The 23588-nt window shown below is 35.4% G+C and overlaps 1 protein-coding gene across 2 annotated transcripts; it reads left to right on the plus strand.

Moving 5' to 3' along the window:
• The first annotated feature begins 2539 nt into the window (after positions 1–2539).
• LOC143553861 (phosphoglycerate mutase-like protein 1) lies at positions 2540–10175 on the plus strand. Of its 2 annotated transcripts, none has more exons than XM_077043762.1 (10): positions 2540–2768; positions 2969–3030; positions 7647–7754; positions 7974–8053; positions 8131–8293; positions 9196–9274; positions 9360–9444; positions 9520–9630; positions 9716–9760; positions 9842–10175. In XM_077043762.1, exons 2-10 carry the CDS (start codon positions 2971–2973, stop codon positions 9957–9959), a joined length of 849 nt encoding a protein of 282 aa, XP_076899877.1. In that variant the 5' UTR covers positions 2540–2768; positions 2969–2970; the 3' UTR covers positions 9960–10175. The 2 variants fall into 2 exon arrangements, with proteins under 2 accessions (XP_076899877.1, XP_076899876.1); XM_077043761.1 differs by having other exon boundaries at positions 2542–2768; positions 2963–3030.
• Positions 10176–23588: the final 13413 nt, after the last annotated feature.

A 23588-nucleotide genomic window follows, 5' to 3' on the forward strand; every position in this document is an offset into this window, starting at 1 on the left:
AACCCCGAAGAATATGGTCTTGCAAACACCACGACTGTGCTCTCGAAGCCACAAAAGCATATGTAGATACATCCTCGGCCGAACAGAGACCCAACCCCCCATAACGGGTCAGAAGTGATGCCAACCTCCATTGGAGATCCCCAAAGAACGGACCTCCACAAACCACGATGTTCCCAATCGCCCTTCGAAAACCATTGTCAAATATAGAAACAACTTCCCCCACATACATAGGTTGGCACGTTCTCAAACCGAACAAAAGCTTGGCGACTCCCATACATGAGCGAAGCAAAAGAAGCTCGCATTGAGGATCCCGAAGTCTTGGGAGACAGCTCATTAGTTCCACATCACTAGATGCCCTTTTCATAGCCAACCCGCATCATGGCTTACAGCACCACCAAGGAGTTTCACGCCAAGCACCGGGCTTCCAATCCCGCAAGGGAACAACCCCTCCTGTGCCTTCACCCCATTGCATGTTGGCCAAAATAACTCTGTTTTCTTAACGTTTAATTCAAGACCCAAACGACGCCCCTCAGACCTGATAATATCTAATGCTTTGGCTACCTCTCTAGTATCCCCGATAATCGTGCCACCATCCAAGTACCAAGCATGAAAGAGAAGCTTGCACCGATTTCTGATTTGGTGAACAAGTGGGTGCAAAGCTAAAGCAAAAAGGAGAGGCCCAAGAGGGTCCCCATGTTGAACCCCAGTGGTGGATTTAATGAAAGTATCACCCATATATAACTTAGCCGACTGCCCATATAAAAAATCCACCCAAAGAGAAATGGAAGGACATCGACTCCGGACCTCATGTAGAAGGGTCGTCCTATCTACTAAGTTGAAGGCATTGGAGAAATTAACAGTAAGCATAGCCAATGACCCATTCGAATGAAACTGATTTAGAAACCTGTTCGCGCTATGAAGCACGGCCTCTGCCCCACTGGGGACTCTCACCCCAAATTGAAAGTCACCGAGGTATTTAGCCATCTCCTTCCCGACACCCCTCATAGCCACCTTAGAGACCAACCGCCTCCAAATGGCCCCAACGGCAATAGGTCTAATCTCATTGTCCGGTTTAAGCAACGGCGTAAGTGGGGCAGACGCAACAAACTCCAGTATTACCCTTAGCAAACCTTTGAAGTTGAGAAAATGTTGTTTCGTGTGGTTAGTTCGACCATTTATGGCATTGATAGCTTACTCTATGTTTAACAGTTTACAAACGTTCAGAGGCTGTGGTGATGAACAAAAAATTTTGCAATTGTTGTTTTGGCATGTTACATGTGAGGGCAGTATGAAAACATTTATGTTTTCACATTGCAACCGGTACTGTTTGGGCTTTCGTAGCCACAACGAGTTTGCAATTCTTACATATTCGAGCCTTCTAAGCACTCATTGTTTAGACTTTACACATTTTTTTATGTTTAACATCCTTTGGTTCGCTTATCTCTCGCTGCAAAGCATCAGCGAATACAAGTGACCTATGAGGGTAGCATCCTTGGTTCACTCATCTCTTTGTGAAAAGCACCATAAAAAACAAGTGCCCTATTGAGCTTACTATCGATAAGCTCAGAGTGTAGCCAGCCTGATTAACCTTTGCTGCAATAATGGTTGCACTTGGTATGTAGCTGATTTTTTTATATTATTGTGATGAAATTTGGCGATGATATATAAAACAGGCATTTGAATTATTTTAGTGTATTTCCTCTTTGTTAAGTTTATTGGATGACGAATTTGAGTCATGTTAGCATGCTTGGCTTACAAGCAAAGATCATGAATAAGCGGAGATAATAGGTTTATTGTTGTAATCGTCTCTTCCATTCCTAATTAAAGAGAAAGTCGTGGGATGGTACACCCACAAAAATTATTGTGTGTTCGACGTTTACCAATTGTTTTTAGTTCGCTAATTAGAAGTTAAGGTTAAAATATAAACATTTTTTTTAGCTAAAGTCCAACTAGTAGAACTAAAAGGACTAATTGTGCATGTCCTCAAATTAGAAAAAAAAACACCCTGAACAACGGAACGGGGCCATTTATTTTATAACTTTTACGCGCGTTGCAACGCGGGAGTTTAATCATATTAAACGAACACATTTCAGTATCTTTATGATTATATTTTACGACTATATTTTTGAGTTTTCTCTTTTGTTTGTTAAAACTGAAAAACTTTACTATCACCAACTTATATGGGAGATATGAGGGATGACCCTGGCTTGCCAGGGTTCGAGTCCTGATCTCACCCGGTTTTACCGGCTCCTCGCTGTCGTGCCGTTTGGCGGGCGTGGGGATCGGGTTTTATCCGGTGAATCCCTCAATAGGTGGACCGCTAGGGGCTCCGTCCGTCCGGATTAGTGGCCGGCTCGGGCTACCTTTAGCCAATGAGGGCCGCGTACGAAGTACCCTACGTTACTTAGTTGGTTGTTCAAAACAAAAAAAAAAACCGAAAAACTTTACACCCATCACAACACAACACAACACGTGAATTTAATCTAGCTAGTTATCATTTAGATTCTAAACATCAAAATGTCACATCCTTGAAAGATATCTTAAAATTTAATAATGAAATACGATATTGTAATCTAGAGGAAACAAGTGGTAGAAGCGAGATCCAAAGTCAAAAGAAAGCAGTCAACGGAGAGAAGATTTGAATCTCAAGTTTCAACCACAAATCCGCACGTTGATCACCATCTTTAATTTGTTTCATTCATTCATCCATAACTTAAACTTAAACTTACTTCTTCAATCCATCGATTCCATCATCCTCTGTCTTGTCGGTAATTTATTCGTAACTCCTATTCACTTCATATCCACTTGTCTTTTGATCCATTTAATCCTTTGATTATTATTGCCCCAAGATTTGTTAATTGTTAATTCCTTTTATCTTTTTATTTGGGAAATTATTAATAATAATTGCTATAGAAATCTGTAACTTGTTGTTTATGTTCTTCTAAGTGGATCTTTAATGTAGCTGCAGCAATGGATACCGGTTCAACTTCAGGTCTGTATCCATTGCACCGATCCAAGACTATTCACTTGGTTAGTGAAGAAATACTAAGTGACCCCGGGCAGATTACGAATAATCTGGGGGTTAAGCAGATGTTTCCCACGAGGGTTAGGTCCGGCAAAGATGGTTGTTCTTCAGATGACCTGCAAAACAGACACCGTGAGCTCGTCACTGAGAAGTGGGGTACCTCCTTGTGACCACCCTCCGGCGTGAGAATCAGACTAGATTGCTCTTTAATATAAGTGTATATTAAGAGAAATGACTAGAGCAGATATCTGAGATGATATGGTAAAAAGATGATAGAATGATCATACCGTTCCAAGGTGTTGGAATATTTATAGCCGAAGGTAGGTGTCCAAGAAGGTACAGCCGGCTGTATAATATTCCTTTTCTACCAACTGTGGGCTACGCACGTGCCGTGCTGGTGGTTGGTGGGTAGGCAGCGGCTGATAGTGACCAGGCCGGCTGTGTACTATTCCTTTTCCACCAACTGCTGGCTATGTACGTGCCACGACAGGGGTTGGTGAGTAGGCAGCGGCTGATAGTGACATTAAGTACTAGAGCGTGCTCCTCGTCGTACTGTTGTCAGTGAGCTGTCGCAGCTTTGGTCAGATCTTTTGTCCATACCTTGGCAGGTACAGTACAAAAGATCCTCCAGTAGCGTACGGACTGGCTCATTTGGGCGGGATTTTTCCCGGCTTTGGGCGGGAGTATTCCCGGCTTTGCTCATTCCTTCTTCAGGTGACATTACTGAATTATTTTGAGAGTTAAGTGCCTTGTGCGTGTAGCCTTGCTGTTAGTGCGGGTAGCCTTCCCTGATGGCTAGTATCCGTAGCTGTGGGAACAGGCGGAGTACGTTACCATTGGGAGGCTTTTCCTGCGGGAACAGCTTGCGTACTGCGCGTAAGGACGTCATCTCTCTGAGCGTGGTGGGTCCTGCACATCCAGTTGGTCTTTGCGCAGACGTCCCTTTTTAAGGTGAGTCTTGCGGGTTCAACTGCGCAGACGTCCCTGTTTAAGGTGAGTCTTGCTGGTCCAACCGCGCAGACGTCCCTGTTCAAGGTGAGTCTTGCGGGTCCAACTGGGCTCTGCTGGGACCTACCTCTTCAAGTCCCCCCAGTCCAATGTTCTTCTCATGAATTGTTAATAAGTGAGGTGAACTTTTGGACTTAAGCAAGGGGTTTTGAAAAGGGTTTAGTTTTAAGGTTTTCCATGGGGATTCTTCCCGCGGAAGTCCTAATGTCACGTGCAGAAATTCCCGACTTTTCTGCTTGATCTTTGGGTATGATGCGGGTAGGTCTGTAACCTCCTCGCAAGTCAGGAGCGTTGAGTTCCACTTGTGTAGATTCTCCATGGGGTTTTGGTAGTTTTAAACATAGTGATCAATTATGTTAAACAACCAATTCCATCTTGGAGCTTCAAACAATCTAGTTCTCAACGTTCCTGCTATGCGGGGATGTTATTTCCGTTTCCGCAAGCATGGCCCAGAAGATCCTTCTTGGTTTCAATTCCCCGCGGAGTGCTAGGTATGTGAAGGGTTTTGCCTTGACACTGTACCCGCACTCGTCTTATAGTTACTTTACTTCCAAGGTGTTCTTGGCTTCAATTCCCCGCAAGTGCTAAGTATGTGAAGGGTTTTGCCTTGACACTTTACTCGCACCTGTCTGATAGTTACTTGGTTGCCAAGGTAAGGGGTATAGTCCCGCTTACTTTTGAATCTTTTTGATTTGCGTTATAAACGTTATATGACTTGCTCATGCATATTATAGCTTAATTTGGCACTTGTTTTGCCGCATAAACAATGTATGATTCGCTCGTGCATACTTTAGTTTAACTTAGAAATTTTCCAAGTGTTTATAATAAGTTAACCGTTCGAAGCGCGGTTGTCAATAGGTTAGTGTTCAGTTTCCTCTATCATGATTGTGCGGATAGGACCGTCACTTTCGTTTAGTGGGATGACCAATCTTCACCTATAACTGACCTGCGTGAAGGTTTGCCGCTTTTGTGTTTATGCGGGTTTTGCCGCCGTCCACACGCAACGACTTTCTCACTTATTTATGCGGTGAATACCGGCATATCAGTGTTTTGAATAAGTTAAACCGTTCGACGAGCGGTTGTCAATAGGTTAATGTTTAGTTTCCTCTATCATGATTGTGCGGGTAGGACCGACACTTTCATTTAGTGGGATGACCAAACTTCACCTATAACTGACCTGCGTGAAGGTTGTCCTCATCTCTTGGAAATTTTTGTCGTTTTTTGTGCTTATGCGGGTTTTGCCGCCGTCCACACGCAACGACTTCCTTTCACCCTTATTTATGCGGTGGATACCGGCATATCAGTGTTTTGAATAAGTTAAACCGTTCGACGCGCGGTTGTCAATAGGTTAGTGTTCAGTTTCCTCTATCATGATTGTGCGGGTAGGACCGGCACTTTCATTTAGTGGGATGACCAAACTTCACCTATAACTGACCTGCGTGAAGGTTGTCCTCATCTCTTGAAAATTTTTGTCGTTTTTTGTGCTTATGCGGATTTTGCCGCCGTCCACACGCAACGACTTCCTTTCACACTTATTTATGCGGTGGATACCGGCATATCAGTGTGGAAAGTTCATAAATGTAAGACCATCAGCGTCAATGTGATAAGGAGAATCATTTCCATTATAAGTGGCTCCAGGCCGTTTCTTTATAAGTTTGGAATTGATCTACATGGAGCCTGTGTAATTGAGCTCCCTTCCATGTTCTTGGGATGGGAGTGTCATCGAGCCTTTCGAGCCGATATGCACTTGGTTCGGAATCTCGTTGTTTACGCAGTATGTAATCTCCAACATTGAAGCTGCAGTTTCCTTCGTTCCCGCATTTGCGACAGCTGGTCAAAAGGTTTTGGAGAAGTCACGTGGGTTTCGACCCGCGTTTTTTGGTTTGAAGGTTTCTCCAAAATTCTCTCAGTTGGAAGTCCGTTTCCTTACGCTTCCCTTTCGCCCTATGGCGAGGGTTTGCGTCGGTGTCGGATTCCTCCCGATCATCGTCCGAGTACTCGCACTCACTGCTCATGTTGAGCTGTTGTCGAGTGCTTCCAAATTCGTCAGCCTGCTGGATGGAACGTAAGCGTTCGTCCAACTCAGCTTAGAATTCCTTCTGACGTGCTTCCGCCCACGCTTTAACTTGTTCAAGTGTTTGGCGGGGGAGCCTCGTCTGTTGTCTTTCCACCTGGGTATCAATGAATCCCAGGGGATGACTGTTTACTGCACTTGCCCCGGCTCGGGTAACCGGAGTAGTGTTCGTAAAATTTACTGCACTTGCCCCGGCTTGGGTAACCGGGGTAGTGTTCGTAAAATTTGTATACTCGCCGGTGTTCCCCCCAGTAGCTGGGGTTGTGGTTACCGGGGTTTCTTGGTCACTCGCTGGCCTTGGGACCGGAGTAACTTTAACCATCTTTCCAGAAGTTTTGAAAAAACTGAAAAAGAATTAGTTCTAGCTTTTATGCACGGATGGCGCCAATGAAGAAACACTAAGTGACCCCGGGCAGATTACGAATAATCTGGGGGTTAAGTAGATGTTTCCCACGAGGGTTAGGTCCGGCAAAGATGGTTGTTCTTCAGATGACCTGCAAAACAGACACCGTGAGCTCGTCACTGAGAAGGGGGGGTACCTCCTTGTGACCACCCTCCGGCGTGAGAATCAGACTAGATTGCTCTTGAATATAAGTGTATATTAAGAGAAATGACTAGAGCAGATATCTGAGATGATATGGTAATAAGATGATAGAATGATCATACCGTTCCAAGGTGTTGGAGTATTTATAGCCGAAGGTAGGTGTCCAAGAAGGTACAGCCGGCTGTATAATATTCCTTTTCTACCAACTGTGGGCTACGCACGTGCCGTGCTGGTGGTTGGTGGGTAGGCAGCGGCTGATAGTGACATGGCCGGCTGTGTACTATTCCTTTTCCACCAACTGCAGGCTATGTACGTGCCACGACAGGGGTTGGTGAGTAGGCAGCGGCTGATAGTGACATTAAGTACTAGAGCGTGCTCCTCGTCGTACTGTTGTCAGTGAGCCGTCGCAGCTTTGGTCAGATCTTTTGTCCATACCTTGGCAGGTACAGTACAAAAGATCCTCCAGTAGCGTACGGACTGGCTCATTTGGACGGGAGTTTTCCCGGCTTTGGGCGGGAGTATTCCCGGCTTTGCTCATTCCTTCTTCAGGTGACATTACTGAATTATTTTGAGAGTTAAGTGCCTTGTGCGTGTAGCCTTGCTGTTAGTGCGGGTAGCCTTCCCTGATGGCTAGTATCCGTAGCTGCGGGAACAGGCGGAGTACGTTACCATTGGGAGGCTTTTCCTGCGGGAACAGCTTGCGTACTGCGCGTAAGGACGTCATCTCTCTGAGCGTGGTGGGTCCTGCACATCCAGTTGGTCTTTGCGCAGACGTCCCTTTTTAAGGTGAGTCTTGCGGGTTCAACTGCGCAGACGTCCCTGTTTAAGGTGAGTCTTGCGGGTCCAACCGCGCAGACGTCCCTGTTCAAGGTGAGTCTTGCGGGTCCAACTGGGCTCTGCTGGGACCTACCTCTTCAGTTAGTCTCCACTATTTAATCCAATTATTATTAATTAACAAGTTTGGTTTTTCCAATAAGTATAATACATATTTCCAGGTCAGACACGCCCAAGGAATTCACAATGTAATAGGAGACAAAGATTATAAAGCCTACATGTCCCCTGACTATTTCGATGCCGAGCTAACTCCTTTAGGCTGGCAGCAGGTGAATATCCAAAAGTATATATATTATCATTAAGGTTTATTAGTATCGGGCCTACAAGCTCAGACAACCAGTTTGATCATAAGGTAGGCCTCGGTTGCATTGGTGGACATATGGAAACCGTGCTCGTGGGCTCAATATCAATAAACCATAATGATGATACTATTTATGTATGTTTGTAAACAAATTATTAATCATGAACTATTTTGTTTATGTGATTAGGTTGAAAATTTGCGAAAGCATGTTCATGCTTCCGGGCTTGCCCAAAAAATTGAAGCGGTTATCACATCTCCTTTGTTGAGGTAATACAATGCAACTGCATGATTGCATTGTTATGTTTTGTGTTTTGTAATAAGGTGTTGAGTTGTGTGATTTCTAGGACTATGCAAACCGCAGTTGGAGTATTTGGTGGGGAGGGTTACACGGATACGGTGGATTCACTACCACCGATGCTAGCAAATGCTGGAAACAGTGGTCGATCTGCAATCTCAAGCTTAAACTGCCCTCCTATTATTGCAGTAGAACTCTGTCGAGAACATTTGGTATGTTTATAACCATTGGAATGTGTATTATCATTAGAGTTTGTAAGTATTGAGCACACGGGCCCAGTTACATCTTTATATATATATCATCATCATCATCATCGTACTCAGTATATCCCATCAATAGCAAAGCTATGGTAGGGTCTGAGGAGGGTAAGATGTAGACAGCCTTACCTCTACCCCATGGGGATAGAGAGGCTGCTTCCGGTGAGACCCCCGGCTCGATAGTAGTTTTGCATCAAGCCTTGGACATATTACATAAGACACATAGCACTCAATCATCGGGACGCCGGCTGATTGGTGCATGTACCCTTGTCTTTCGGCTATCAACGCCACCACATGATGCCTGATTAACCTTCCATCACTTTTAACGTTATTTTCACAAAATTAGTAAAATAACGTCAAAATTAGTGCAATTTTACTTTTGCCCACCCGAGGGTTCACACATATATACATTATATGCGCGCACCGCAAGCAGGGCACATCTTTATATATATATATATATATATATATATATATAATCTTTAGTTACGTAATATACACATATATACAGTATCATTTATCTTAAATTATACACATGTGTACAAAAAAAACATGTAAATGTACATATATGTATATATTTACATATGTGTATATAATTTAGCTAAACGAGTTGTTTTTTTTATGAAACCGGATGATAAAATAAGAATTTTGGTTTTTTTACTTTTTTGATTTTTGCTTTTTTTTTTTATTTTTAGGTTTTTTGTGGTCCAAAATGGTTCTCATAGTTCTCAATTTTAAAAAAGTTCTCTCATGATCCTGATCCTATATATATATATATTGTAATCCCATGGAATGCAATCGTTTAGTCTGTTGAATGTTTTGAAAAATATGATGTTGAACATTGTTGTTTTGGTTATCAGGGTGTTCATCCGTGTGACCGAAGGAGAAGTGTCAGTGAATACCAATGCCTATTTCCCGCAGTTAATTTTTCGCTGGCAAGTGGTTTTACCGATGCATGTTTCTAGTTCTGTTGGTGCGAATTTGTGTGAATCTTGATTACTTTGCATGTTGTTATTTCAGATAGAAAGCGATGAGGATGTTCTATGGAAAGCTAATGTAAGGGAGACAAAAGAAGAGCTTGCAATCCGGGGGGGAAACGTCTTCAATTGGTCAGTTCTGTTCATTGAATTTTATTTATTATTATTATTATTTTTTTTTGTAATTTGTAATTATGATATAATTAGGTTATGGACACGGAAAGAAAAGGAGATAACTCACAGTGGATTTTTGTTCCATACGTTAGCTACATTTGGCAACGACTGTCACCCAACGGTCAGGAAAGAAATTAAAAAACAGTAAGTCATCTTCAACCACCATTTAAACGTTATATTAGAAAGGCTTGGTTACTATGCAACTTGACGCTTCAAAAATTATGTGCAGTTTTGCCAACTGTGAGCTTCGGTCCATGGTGATTGTTGACAAAAGGTGGACTTTCATATTTCATTGATCTTGTTTTGTTTATTTATTCAAGTATTTTTTGTATTTCATGTTTATGCATTTTTACAGTATGTTAGGATCAGATTCATCAGCAACTGATTATCCGGGAAGGATTCCTTCTGGACCCGATGCTCCAAGTGATGAAAAGCTTGCAAAAGGCAAGGCGGTTTCTGGGTCCACATCGTAAGCCGATTTGCAGTCATATTTTTTCTCAAACGAATGAAGAGCTGAAACATGGTAATGCTACTACACTTGATGATGTGCTATGATGTTGTGAAATAATTATGTATCAAGTTTTGATGGCGTTGTTAAATGTTACTCCCCTGCAATTGACTCAACATCTGATTTATTAATATTTGTTACTTTTTAATTTCTATCAAAGAGGGGAGAAGGATATTTTCTACATTGATGAGGTTATAATCTTAATGTTGGTACTAAAATGTACACATTAATTTGGATCAGTAGAATGTTTTTATTTCGCTCATGCAAATACTAAAGAACATTACAAAGCATTTAGATAATAAACGAGTGTTAACTATTTACACTAAAGCACCCCTAAACAGTTACCCATTGACTTTTTGTTTGACTTTAGCACTATTTGTAACAATATCCACCTTAGTGTACAGTCGAAACCGAACTTTGTTGACTAAATGTTTAAAAAATTCACCATAGAAATTTAGGACCTAGTAATGCCTTAGTCAACATATGAGCAACATGATCATCATTGTCAACTTATATCACATCTGATGTAAGTGTAACCTGCTGTAATGCTGCTTTCTAACTGACGAAACGCACAACCACCAAATTAAGTTTTATAGCATTACACCATTTTAAGTTGAAAATCATTCATGAGCATCATGTTGTTGGTTTACACTAAAAGTCAATTAAGCTTCAATGAGCTATTTCTATAAACGACTTTTATAATCGTTCGATAAAAACTATAACATTAAGGGGGTGTTTGGCTGTGCTTTTATTTTTTGCTTTTTGAAGGGAAAAATGTCCCAAATGTCCCTCCAAAAGCAACTAAAAGCACCAAATTAAAGCTTTTAGGTGCTTTTGAAGGGCCATTTTGGACATTTTACCCATCGAAAAAGCAAAAAGCAAAAAAATAAAAGCACAGCCAAACTAAATTTCATGAACTACGATAACTAATGAATAAAGAGAGTGATATAGTGTATGACATATGAATTTGGTCTTAAAAATATTAGATATATTGAATTGTGCAATGGATTTCACCTACAAAGAAAGTTAATCAGACCAAGTCCATGTTGCATATCCTTATCCCATGTGTCTTGCCCTTCCAAGGGCAAGCAATGGAGACAGAGGCCCGTAGGGCCTTAAACGAACCAAGCGTTCAGCGAACAGTTCATGAACCATTCGGCGGGAAGTTCTTGTTCATGTTCGTTCATTTAGTTCAATTAGTTAAACAAACGAACATGGACAAAGCCCTCGTTCATTCAATTGTGTTCGTAAGCGTTCAATAATGTGTTCATGAACGTTTGCTCATGTTCGTTTGTATATGTTGTTCATGAAAGTTTTTTGTACATTTATTTATTTTCTTTAACTTATTACCTCTAACATAAAATAGGAACCATATTATCAAATTGTTTTTGCATTATTTTCATTTCATTTCTTATTATTCACATTAATGAATAAATCGATCTTAATCTCTAGGCTCCGCCGATTTTATTTGTGTTCGTGAACCGTTCGTGAACACATTCATCTCCTTAACAAGCGAACACGAACAAAAATCTTGTTCGATAAGTGTTAATGAATCGTTCGTGAACACATTATTTCCTTAACAAACAAACATGAGCAAGGCCTTGTTTTTGTTCGTTCGGTTCGTTTACAGCTCCAGAGGCCCGTCCTTGGGTTGTCTTGCCTGTGACTCTTTGAGTATCTGGTGGGCATCTATATGCATTAATGAAATGATTTTTTCCTTTATTCTTTTTTTCAATCTACTGTTTAATAAACGGTTTATTGATTTTTGTAATGAAAATTTTCAAATTATTTTCATACATGTTTTGGTGGGTATAAAACTATAGATTCATTGGTTTGCTGTAAATGTGTTGTGTTTCTGTTCGGTATTTGTTATCAGTATGGAATATTGGAATCAGAGTATTCTATTTTTTTTCTTATATAGCTAGCTATGCACTTATGCGCATCAGTTTCTTAAATGATTTTTTTAATGTTTTATCATGTTATAGGAGAACAAGAATCTTGGAAGTGATAATAGTTTGATTGGTCAATTTGGTGTCGGGTTGTATTCGGAAAAATTTATAAACTATTGGAAACCATCTCCACCTTCACTGCTTGGCACTTCCATACATACCAGGTGTGCATATTAATAAACTATTGGAAAAATTGAAGCCATAGATAATAATCAACTCACTCTCATTAGAAATCATATCCAGCTGTCACTTTTACTATATTTGGTGCTAGACTTACCATACGATTTCACATGTAGAATGTGTGTTGCATATCTAATGACAGCTCATGATGAGCTTAATGTTGTACTACACAAAATGATGTTTATCTTTTTGGATATTAACACCAATGGGCTACCATATATAGCACACATCCTTTGTTTTCTCTTTTTCTTTTTCTTTTTCTTTTTTTTCCTGGTTAATTTGGTTTGTTTATAAATTTGAAGTTTTCTGATTGATCAAATTGCTTATGATATTGCACTTTAGTATATAAAAAAAATAATACTTAACTATTTACTCAATATAATCGACTAATGTTTTTAATTGTTTTTGTATCTACATTTTGAATTTATAAGTGGATTACATTTTGACTAACAAATATATTATCTTTCATAATACAGAAACATCTATATAATGTGTGTAGAAGTGCATCAAAACTGCATGATTCGGTAGCTGCAAAGAGGATAGATCTTAATCAGTTGAGATTGAAGTTAAAGCTTATACTCGGATTTAAACCAACAAGTAAGACAGTATATTTTAACTTATTTCTATTATTCCGTTTGTTTAGAGATGATAAAATGGTCAAAATGCGTCTTTATTTTGATTTTATTTAACTGGTTATGTCTAATCCTTTCAATTATAAATGTAGAAAGATCTAATTCACGAGTGGGGTCTAGATTTTGCTCTACAGAAAGTTGTTGAGGTAATTAACCACCCCTTTCGTTTAATTTCGTCAATTTTTATAAAACAATACGAAGTTGATCATGTACTCTCTTATTATTATTATTATTATTATTATTATTATATATTTTTGGTGACATAGTCTGCACTTAAAAAGATCAAATCTATCTTATCGAAATAAACATATAGACTTTAGAATGCAATGGGTCTTTAAGAAATGGTCATTTTGGTTTGGTTCATATTTGTTTCAGCTCATATTTGGTTCATGCCATAACGAGTCTTTTCAACGAAATGGTGATTTTGATTCGTACCAGAAAGGGTCTTTTTATAAAATGATCATCATAAAGAGTCTTTTTGTGACATTCGTCAATTTCGGGTCTCGTTTGTATTCGTTTTTGTATTCGTTTATCATGTAAAACCGACCCATTTTGTAAACCAAAGCTTATGATATAATCAAAATGATGGATTTTATGTTACAATATTGTTTTACACTTGTTGGGTCTTGAAAACATTCTTTTTGGTCCTTAAAACTCTTTAAAAATGACTTAAACCAAACTTTGGGGACTATTATTGCCATTTACCAAAAACTTGTTTGACCATTTCAACCATCACATGCATCTTTACCCTATTTGTATGAACCATACTTTTACCATTATAAAAGCAAGGCTCCATGCACCATTTTGGTTGTTCATCTTCTCCAAATCTCTCTCAAATCCAAGTATTCATCTTCAACATTTTGTTATTTTGATTTCTTAAGGTCAACTAACTATAGTCTTTCATTTTAACTTGTTCATCTAATATTACTAAAACTTGAATATGGTGGTACAACATATATATAATACACACCCCTTGTTTCCTTTATTTGTTACTTCACCGACTCCGGTTGGTTAAGTTTCGAATGTCATAAGGCAAGGCTTCATGGAGGACTTCGTGTTCTTGATATATATTTACACACACACAACTTATTATACATATCACTTATGACTAACTTCTAACAATTTTTAGTTTGTTCATCTTATTTACAAGTTCCATGGTGTGGGTTTGTAAAAGACTAACCTCGGTTTAACCGAAACTAGTCCAAACTGGAAACCAAACTTTTGTTTACTAGTTTTGTTAAAATAGTTGTTTAAACATGTTTATTGCTAGATTTGAGTTTCAAAAATCATTTTACAAGTTCTTTGATATTAAGCATATGGAATCCATCTATGAACTCGTTGGAAGATGGAAACCGAACTAAACCGAAACTTTTGCTTAAAAGACTTGTAGTTAACTTTTTAGTTGTAAAATTTAAGTTTTCTTCATTTATAAACCAATATACAAGTTCTATGATATTTGGGCATGTAGAAACCATCTATGAACTATTTGTGAGATGGAGACCGAACCAAACCGAACTATACCGACTTTTACTCGCTTAAGACACACAAGTGTGTTTTTAGCTACCAAGACTTGTATATTTCTTTAAAAATAGTTTACAAACTGATTTTAATTATTTTCTTAAGTACTTGGAATTGTTGGATCCAACTTGATCTCATCACATAGTTTGGACCGACAAAACCGAACACTCGCTTAACGTGCGTTGTTAGTTCTAAACGATAGATCTACATACTTGGTTAAGTGTTAGTATATTTTAATGAGTTATCTCATAACAATTAATATGTTGGAAAGTTGACTTTGGGTTTGACCATTTGTCAAGACCCGAACCGACAACCCGAACACTCGTTAAAGACCCGTTTTAGTATCTTTGTCCCAAAGGAACTTGCATTTTAGCATTTTTCCCACCTTATTACTTAACATTGGTTAAGTAAATATTAAGATTAGATACTTTAACCCGGTTTCGAGCAAACTTACATTTTTAAAGGATTGTTATTATAAATTCTTAAATAGTTACATTTTAAACCTTGAACTTTAATTGTTTACTTTTTGCAACAATTATTTTATTTAAAGATCTTCAAGAAAACCATTCTAAATCCAAGATTTTATTGTCATTTAGGCCTTGCTCGTTAAACTTCATCCATCCGGTTATTCATCTTTTACCGATCAAGTTTTATACTTGAACGTGAGTAACTTCATACCCCGTTTTCTATCTTTTATTTTGGGGGTGACATTTCACCTTATCTAAACTAAATGTTTTATACTTGGGTCTCAAACCACAAACGTTGTTGTATACTTTACTTGAATAATTGCTCGATTTGGTGTTCTATGCTTATTTGCCTATGTGTTTATCGCTTTTGGATGGTGGAACTATAAATCCTAGACCATTTGGCAACACCTCATGGCAAGGTGTCGTTAACGTAATGCAATTAACGATAACTATAAAATCCTAAACTATTTGGCAACCCCTTATAGTTCGGTGTCGCTAACTTGTTAGCGATAACTATTTATCCAAGTTTATAGCTATTATTTATGGTTTTGTATACTAGTTTTGTGGCTTTTCATACTATATATCTATTGTTCAAACTTATGAATTGCTCACCAACCTTTGTGTTGATAAACTTTATTTTATGAAATGTTACAGGTTTGCATCTAGGTTGATTTTGGAGTTCGGTGAAGAAAACGTCACAAATACCGTTAGGATATTAGCAAAAATGAACAATATTTGATTTGCTATATTTTGTTGTATTTGACTTATGAATATTTGGTTATGTGACATTTTCGATGTTGTGAAATGAAATGAGTTTGTTAAATATTGTCACTTTAAATAGTGTCATGCTCTTATGAGCAATCGTTGCACCCCGGCATGTTCCGCCGCCTTTGGTCGGGGTGTGACACTTTTGGTGAAATGGTGATTTTGATTCAGATCAAAAAGGTTCTTTTAGAAAATGATCATCTTGGTTCGGGGCAGTACGGGTTTTCAGAAAATACTAACAAGTTATTTATAAATCTATTTTTTTGTGATATTTTGTATCATATTACAACAATTTTACGACATTGTTGGTTTGTAAATTCCGCCATGGGGTTTGAAAAAAATTAATAAAAGAAAACCTATGACTTTATTTGAATTGAATTGTTTAGAAAACTTAAACTGGTGTCCATCCATTGCTTATCAAAATGCTTTATACATTTTAGGTTTTGTCTAAGAGCCAATACTCATGTGTTGAAAAAGTCCTAAGCTTGATTTTCTTTTGATCTTAACACAATTTTTTTCACTAATTTATAGTATGCAAATGAATTTGTTGTGATGTTATGTTTGTAGGCTGAAGCTAATGATGATGTGACGGTGGTGGGGATGACTAGACCGAAACGGTTGCCTAATGAACTCTTTTATGACCTTGTGGTATCTATTGCAACAAAATTACAATGCTTTCAGGTAAACAAAAAAGGGGACCAAAATACCCTTATGTTTTATAATCTAGGGCGTGCTGAGCTCGAGCTTGTCTAGGCTCAAACTCGACTCGTCTTGAGAAGCTCTCGACGTTTAGTTATAATAAAGTAGACCAAAATACTCTTATTCACAGATTTCATAATAATGTGAGATTGCATCTTTAAACCTCTTATTCATTAAATATTGTAATTTTATGCATTTTATTCTCTAAAAAATGTGTCTTTATAACTCCTATTACAAAATCACTCCGTTGCTTTTTTTTAATTATTTTTATGCCTTTCATTTATTTTTAAATAATTTTGTATATTTTGGTCAAAGTTCAGTTTTTTTTGGTTGACCAAATTTTGGTCAACGTTTACTTTTATTGAAAGACCTGCTTATTTAGTTCGTGCTAGCAAGCATAAGGGTATTTTGAGTATAAGTGAGATTATGGAAATGGGTAGGAATCTGGTATTGTTTTGGTTAATCATATTCAATATTGGGTCGAAAGTTAAAAAAGTTAGATGTAAATATTTGTATCCAGTTTTTGGGAAAGTTTTGAAAATGTACTTGATGTCGGTTTAGCACTAATTTTCTATTCTATGACAACTGCATGATTCTTTTGTTTTGTAATTTTGTTAAGGAGTAACAATCCTTTTGACTCACTAGAGATAAAACATAATTTTTTTATGGCTAACTATTTAACCTCACATCATAAGAGTAATTTAAAATAAAATGCATTATTGGACCTTAAAAAAATTGTGCATATTTGAATTAAGTTTTCGACTCATTTTTAGGTGTCCTTGATGTAGGTTTAGTAATTCTTATTAAGTGAAACTAAATACGTCTTATTTGGTTTTTATCAGTTTGCTTTGGAGTTAGATCTTTCTCTACAGATCTGGAAGCCGGCGACAATATACAAACGCCGTAGGCGAGTGCAGTGACATTTGAAAGTCTAGGGCATCACTATTATGACAGCTAACTAGGACAACAAAAGTATAACTACTATTTTGTGACTAACACTAAACAACATCTAGATAAGTTATAGAGATTATAGACGAAAGAAAAAAAAATCTATTTTAGGTTATATGAAAAAAAAACAGATAATTGATTTTTCTTGGTTACATAAATGTGTAACTAAATTGTGAGACAGTTTTGAAATTGTAAACTTATCTTTATCTTTATAGTTGACCAATATGAATAGTGCTTATAGATTGAAATGAAAAAGTTGATAAACATATTTAGGTAAGGTTAAGATTACTTTTCTACATTCTTTTGAAGTTGAAACATAACCATACATCAAAAGAGGAAACATATAGAATGTATTAAGCTTTTAAACACTATTGAAACTTTTTTGGAAAGAGTGAACACTTTAAAATGTAAACGTGTACTTTTTGTCAAAAATGAAGTTTCTAATTTTTAAATATTTAAAATGTAAATCTTTTATTCAAAATTAAAAACAACATATATACTTTTAAACGAAAATGGAAATTTTATTATACCTTGACAGCATATATCATATGAGAATTTAATTAGTCACAGTCTTTGATTATAAATTGAAACAGTAATAGCATTGTATGAAATAATTTGAACATTATAGTTTTAATGTATAAAATTTGATTTTTTAAATGTGAATATTATGAAATTATTTAATAAGTATAATAATGTTTTTTCTACCTAAACAAGTGACTTATATCATTTTCTAATAATACTTATAAATTTAAAATATTTATAACATAATATATGGACCTAACTTTTTAAAATTCAAGTTATTATGATAACATCAAATATAAGTTTGACAGAAACTACTCATCACAAAAAATAATAATATATATTTTTAGGTATATGAAACAAATTAACAAAATTGGATGATTGTTGATTACATTAAATATGTAATGAAATATGAAACAATTTGAAATGAAAAGTTTCTAAACATATTTAGGTGTGGTCAATATTACTTTTGTAGAACATTTGTAAGTTGAAAAATAACCATACATCATAAGAGGAAACAAACAAAATAAATTAAGCTTTTAAACACTATTCAAACTTTTTGGATAGGGTGAACACATGACAATGTAAACAATTATTTTTTCTTAAAAATTAAGTTTCTATTTTTTAAATATGTGATATGTAAATCTTTGATTATAAATTAAAACAACAAATATATACTTTTAAACGAAATTGAAACTTTTATTATATCTTGACAACATACATCACAATAAAAAATGGAATCGATATGTGTCCAAGCATTGTAATTTAGTTACTTGGATACATGCTAATTTGATTTTTAAAACTTCACAGATCATATTTAAAGTTACTGTGTTTACTTTATCCACTTCATATTTGAAGTTAAGGGCATGTTTGGGATTGAGTTTCAAAAATGTTTATTGGCTTTTCAAAAAGCCTGGATTTGAGGCTTTTGAAAAATTGTTTTTTAACCCTATCAAGAAGCTAAATTAAGAAATATTTTTTTAATTACCAAACACATTTTAACTTATTTGCTTTTTGAAAACACTAATAAGCCAATAAGCATTTTTCAAACTCAATCCCAAACATGCTCTAAATAATTTTCAAATTGTTAACCATACTAATTATGATGTAATTTTGTAAATGATGATGTAATTTTGTAAATGATAATATCTTTGAAATCTGAATTTGTCACCCGATTCAAAGGTTAAAATGGATTATTCGATGTGACAAATCTTTAAATACAAACATTATACTCTCTATAAAAAGTGTTTAGAAATTAGTAAATGGAAACCATGACATATATCTCTTAACAAATATACTTTTAATTGAATTTTATGGTTATATGTGTAATTGATTATTATAAGTTTTACACATTTTATTATATATTGTTATTAATATATTTAAAAAAAGACATAATGTCAACCCGTGTAGCACACGGGCATATAAGCTAGTAGTATAGATATATAAATAAACCGATATACGGGTAAATACTTTTTTATAGTTCACTTTTTTGAAAAAATAGATAAATAAATAAAAAAGAAAAACACTATAATTTGTAAAAGTGTGAATGAGATTGAAACGATAAGTCAGGCGCCTATTGAGCTCAACAAAGCGCAAGAAAAGCATGTTTTGATTTCGTGATTGGTGTTTGGTCTCAAGAATCTTTGATTCTCTTTCTTTCCATAAAAATATATGAAAACGCATCTTGGTTTAAGATATTTATTTTGGACGTGTTCACCTCAATTCAATGGTTTACATAATTAAATTATATTAAACTATTGTATTATGTTACCACTCAATTAATCCAGAATGGGAATAGAATTTAACATCTTTTGTGATACCATTAGTTTCATATATTATTAGATAATGATATGATTTTACATTAAAGTATTTATTAAAATGATTTACTTTATTCTTTTATTTAACAAATGTATTTATTATACTGACATGGCCGTCCTAGACTTCATACATGACTCTTCAGCCGTCTAGGACACGATCTTAATAAGAGCCCGATTTTTATATAAAAAAATTATATATTATATAATATATATGCATAATTTTTTTAACCGTTATTAATGAATTGGGTTGAAAATGATTGATAAAAAACACCAATAAAGCCCTAAAATCTGAACAAGTTCAGTTTACATTAAAGAATCTAATAAAATGTTATTAAGTCTGAATCTAGTAATGAAATAAATCATCAATAGACAATCATTTTGGAGAGAAAAAAATTATATAAAGGCAATTTATTAATATACATGTTAGGTATTTGAAATCTGGAAAACGAGCGTGCATGTTGAGAATCAAACAAGCATGAGCTTTCTTTTTAATAAAAAAATATATTTTTTTCCACATGCATTTTTATAAAAGGATTCCAAGTTAAATGGTCAATTACCATGAACGTGAATTTAATTAAAGTTAAACCTTATATATATATATATATATATATATATATATATATATACTAGGTTAGCTACTCGTGTAGCACACGGGTTAGAATAAATAAATTTATTTAAACAATAAAATAATATAACATACAGAAAAATATGTTTAACAGATATAAAGATATATTATATGGTATAATAAATTATACACTATACAATATGGAAATAGAAAATTTATAAATCTCTAAATATTTCTTGATACACAATATGTGTAGTTTTATTTGTAGCTTTACTTGTTTGTTCAAAACTTAATAGTTTCACATTGTTTATGATTTTAACTCTAGTTAATGCAACAAATGACTGGTCATGAGTTAAAACAAATTGTCTAGAAAAACAAACCAACAATCTACAATGATTGACCTTTTTTATTAATCTTCATTCCAAACAAAAATTAAGTGAAAATTTCATTCTTTGAAATTAATATTTTTATCTAAAGGTGTAGGATTTAAAAAATAATAATAAAATTGTGAGTTCCAGTATTATTTCTGGATATGATTTCGGCTTCTATAGCACGGTTATCTTATTGTATTTTCACATGTAGCTTAATTTCATTGCATAGACCAATTTTCTAGTTAATATTTTAATCAGCATCAGTTAAACATCCGCTTTTAGAACCAACCTATGACTTAACAACCTTATATTTTGAGGTTATTTAAAAAGTCAATAAACTAATACTTTCTTGTAATGTATCATTTTATGTCTGATAAATACCATATGAAGAATATAAGGATATACAAAGTCAATTTATCGTCTGATTAACAGTGTGCTAACGTTTAACATTTGTATTCGAAAGGTAAGAAGTTGTCATTATCGCATGAAGAACCAAAACATGTAGTATAGTGTTAATATTTTTGTGGATTTTTAAGATGATGAACTTAACATCAATGATGGGTTGATTAAATAGCAAAGTAAAAAAATGTTGTAAATGACTACTTTTAAACCAACCCGTGGATCGAAACCCATCCTAATAATAAAATGTTTTGACTTGAACCATGTGTGATAGTTTAATCGGTTAAAAAACCCGTCGTTTAAATTATCTAAATCTAAACTCTATAATAAAGGAAAAGCTGTCTCTTTCTCAATCACCCAGATTTTTATTTTCCCGCTCATCACTTATTTAGAGTTTTTTTTAGGGTTTATTTCTTTCTTTCTTTCCTTCTATCTCTATTTTCATTCAGCGTATCCTCCTCACAAATTCCTTTTGTTCCTATTCTCCAGGCCTAAGGGTTTTCCATTATTGCATTTCAATCGATCGATGAACAAACGATTGTAAGGCTATGTTCGATTTCCTCTCCGACGATTTAATTGATGAACGCACAACCGGTGATTAATCATCTCCTGATTCACAATATCTGAAAAGTTTTGATTTTGGTTAGTATTATTGATTGACTTTTAATGATTATTGAGTCTATGCTGTTGTGATTTGATTGTAGATTTTGATAATTTTGGGAAAACAATTTGTGCTTTTTGGTTACTTTGTTATTAATTGTTGATCTGATATAATTTATTAGGATTAGGGTTATGTTCATGGTGGTCAGTTATCTAGAGGTTTTTTTGTGTTTGGTTTGTTTCTTAATTGTGGTTTAGATTTAGGGTTTATGTTCATGTTTATTTAAAAGTCAATAGTGTCTCGAGCAATTATTAAATAAGTTGCAATCTGACTTGTGAAACTCAAGACACGTTAAGGTTTCGGATTGCCATGATATTATTTCATACCTTTTTGATTTTCAAATTTACCGGCGTTTAGTAACAAACTTAATGTTCAAAAAAAGTAATGATTGATTTTTAAAACAATATTAATCACTTATTTGTAAGCTGGTTGCTTATTTATCGCTTATTTGTGTATAATCAGCAAAGTTACTAGTATGCAGGCATCGTTATGTTGTAAGCCGGTTGGTAATAAATAAGTCAAATTGGAAAGACATCAACAAGGCTCATCGTGTGGCAAAGGTATAACATCAATTCCATTCGATCAGCTATTCTATTACAATTCATGTCTACAGGTGCTACTTGCCTTAATCTGTTTCTAACATTTTATTTTTAAAATCCTAATGTAACCATTAATGTTGAAGTTGAAAATATATTTTTGACTTTAAAAGTCAACAGTGTCTTGAGCAATTACTAAATAAATTGCAATATGACTTGTGAAGCTCAAGACACCATAAGGTACCAGAATGCCATGATATTATTTCATACCTTTTTTATTTTCATATTTACCGGCGTTTAGTAACAAACTTAATGTTCAACATTCAATCATTCAGTGTAGATCCATATATAATTACACGTCAAACTATCCAAGTCTTTTTCAAACTGTTAACCTTAAAAGTCAACAGTTTGCATCTTTCGTAATTTTGCAAACTGTTGACCTTAAAAGTCAACAGTGTCTATGTTTCATATTAACAAAAGATGTATACTTATTAATATGCACAGGTGCACAATTACGTGTTTAAAAAGTATGTTTCATATTAACAAAATATGCATACTTATTAATCTGCACAAACGCACATTTGCGTGTTTAAAAAGGTTTCTGGGCCCGATTTCGCTTAATAATGCGCTGCGTACTACCGGTTACCGGTTACCTATTGAATGCGTCCCGCAACCGGTTTCGCGTTACACAAATACTGGCGACCAGTTACCATTTCGCGTGAACATTCTGGTATTATTATTATTATTATTTCAACAGTGTATATGTTTCATATTAACAAAAGATGCATAGTTATTAATATGCATAGGCGCACAGTTACGTGTTTTAAAAGGTTTCTGGGCCGATTTCGCGTAACAATGCGTTGCGTACTACCGGTGACCGGTTACCTATTGAATGCGTCCCGCAACCGGTTTCGCGTTACACAAGTATCGGCGACTGGTTACCCATTTCGCACGAACATTTTAGTATTAGTATATTTAAATTTTATACTATTATTATAATATTATTATTATTGTTATTATTATTATTATTTCAACAATGTGTATGTTTCATATTAACAAAAGATGCATACTTATTAATATGCATAGGCTCATAGGTGCGTGTTTTAAAAGGTTTATGGGCCGATTTCACGTAACAATGCGTTGCGTACTACCGGTGACCATCTACTGAATGCGTCCCTGAACCGGTTTCGCGTTACACAAGTATCGGCGACCGGTTACCCATTTCTCGCGAACGTTTTAGTATTAGTTTTTTTATATTATTATTATTATTATTCCAACAGTGTGTATGTTTCATATTAACAAAAGATGCATACTTGTGTTGCTATCGATTCGGTTGCTAAGATAGTATATGCCAGGAGGAGTATCTTAATGAAAATTTTGATGAATCATTGTACTCTCCTGATATTCTAAACAGGCTAAATTTATCTGGTTTGCCGAATCATAAACTGGTGCTAAAGGTTGGGGTTCCGGTTATGCTATTAAGAAATCTTGATAAAAAAGGTTGGTTATGTAATGGAACTAGACTTCAAGTGACGTCACTAGAAAATCGTATTATAAATGCTAAAATT

Source organism: Bidens hawaiensis, unplaced genomic scaffold, assembly GCF_021521415.1.
Source record: "Bidens hawaiensis isolate Kalapana, Puna unplaced genomic scaffold, B.hawaiensis_p1.1 tig00017405_1, whole genome shotgun sequence".
In the NCBI taxonomy this organism is placed as follows: domain Eukaryota; kingdom Viridiplantae; phylum Streptophyta; class Magnoliopsida; order Asterales; family Asteraceae; genus Bidens; species Bidens hawaiensis.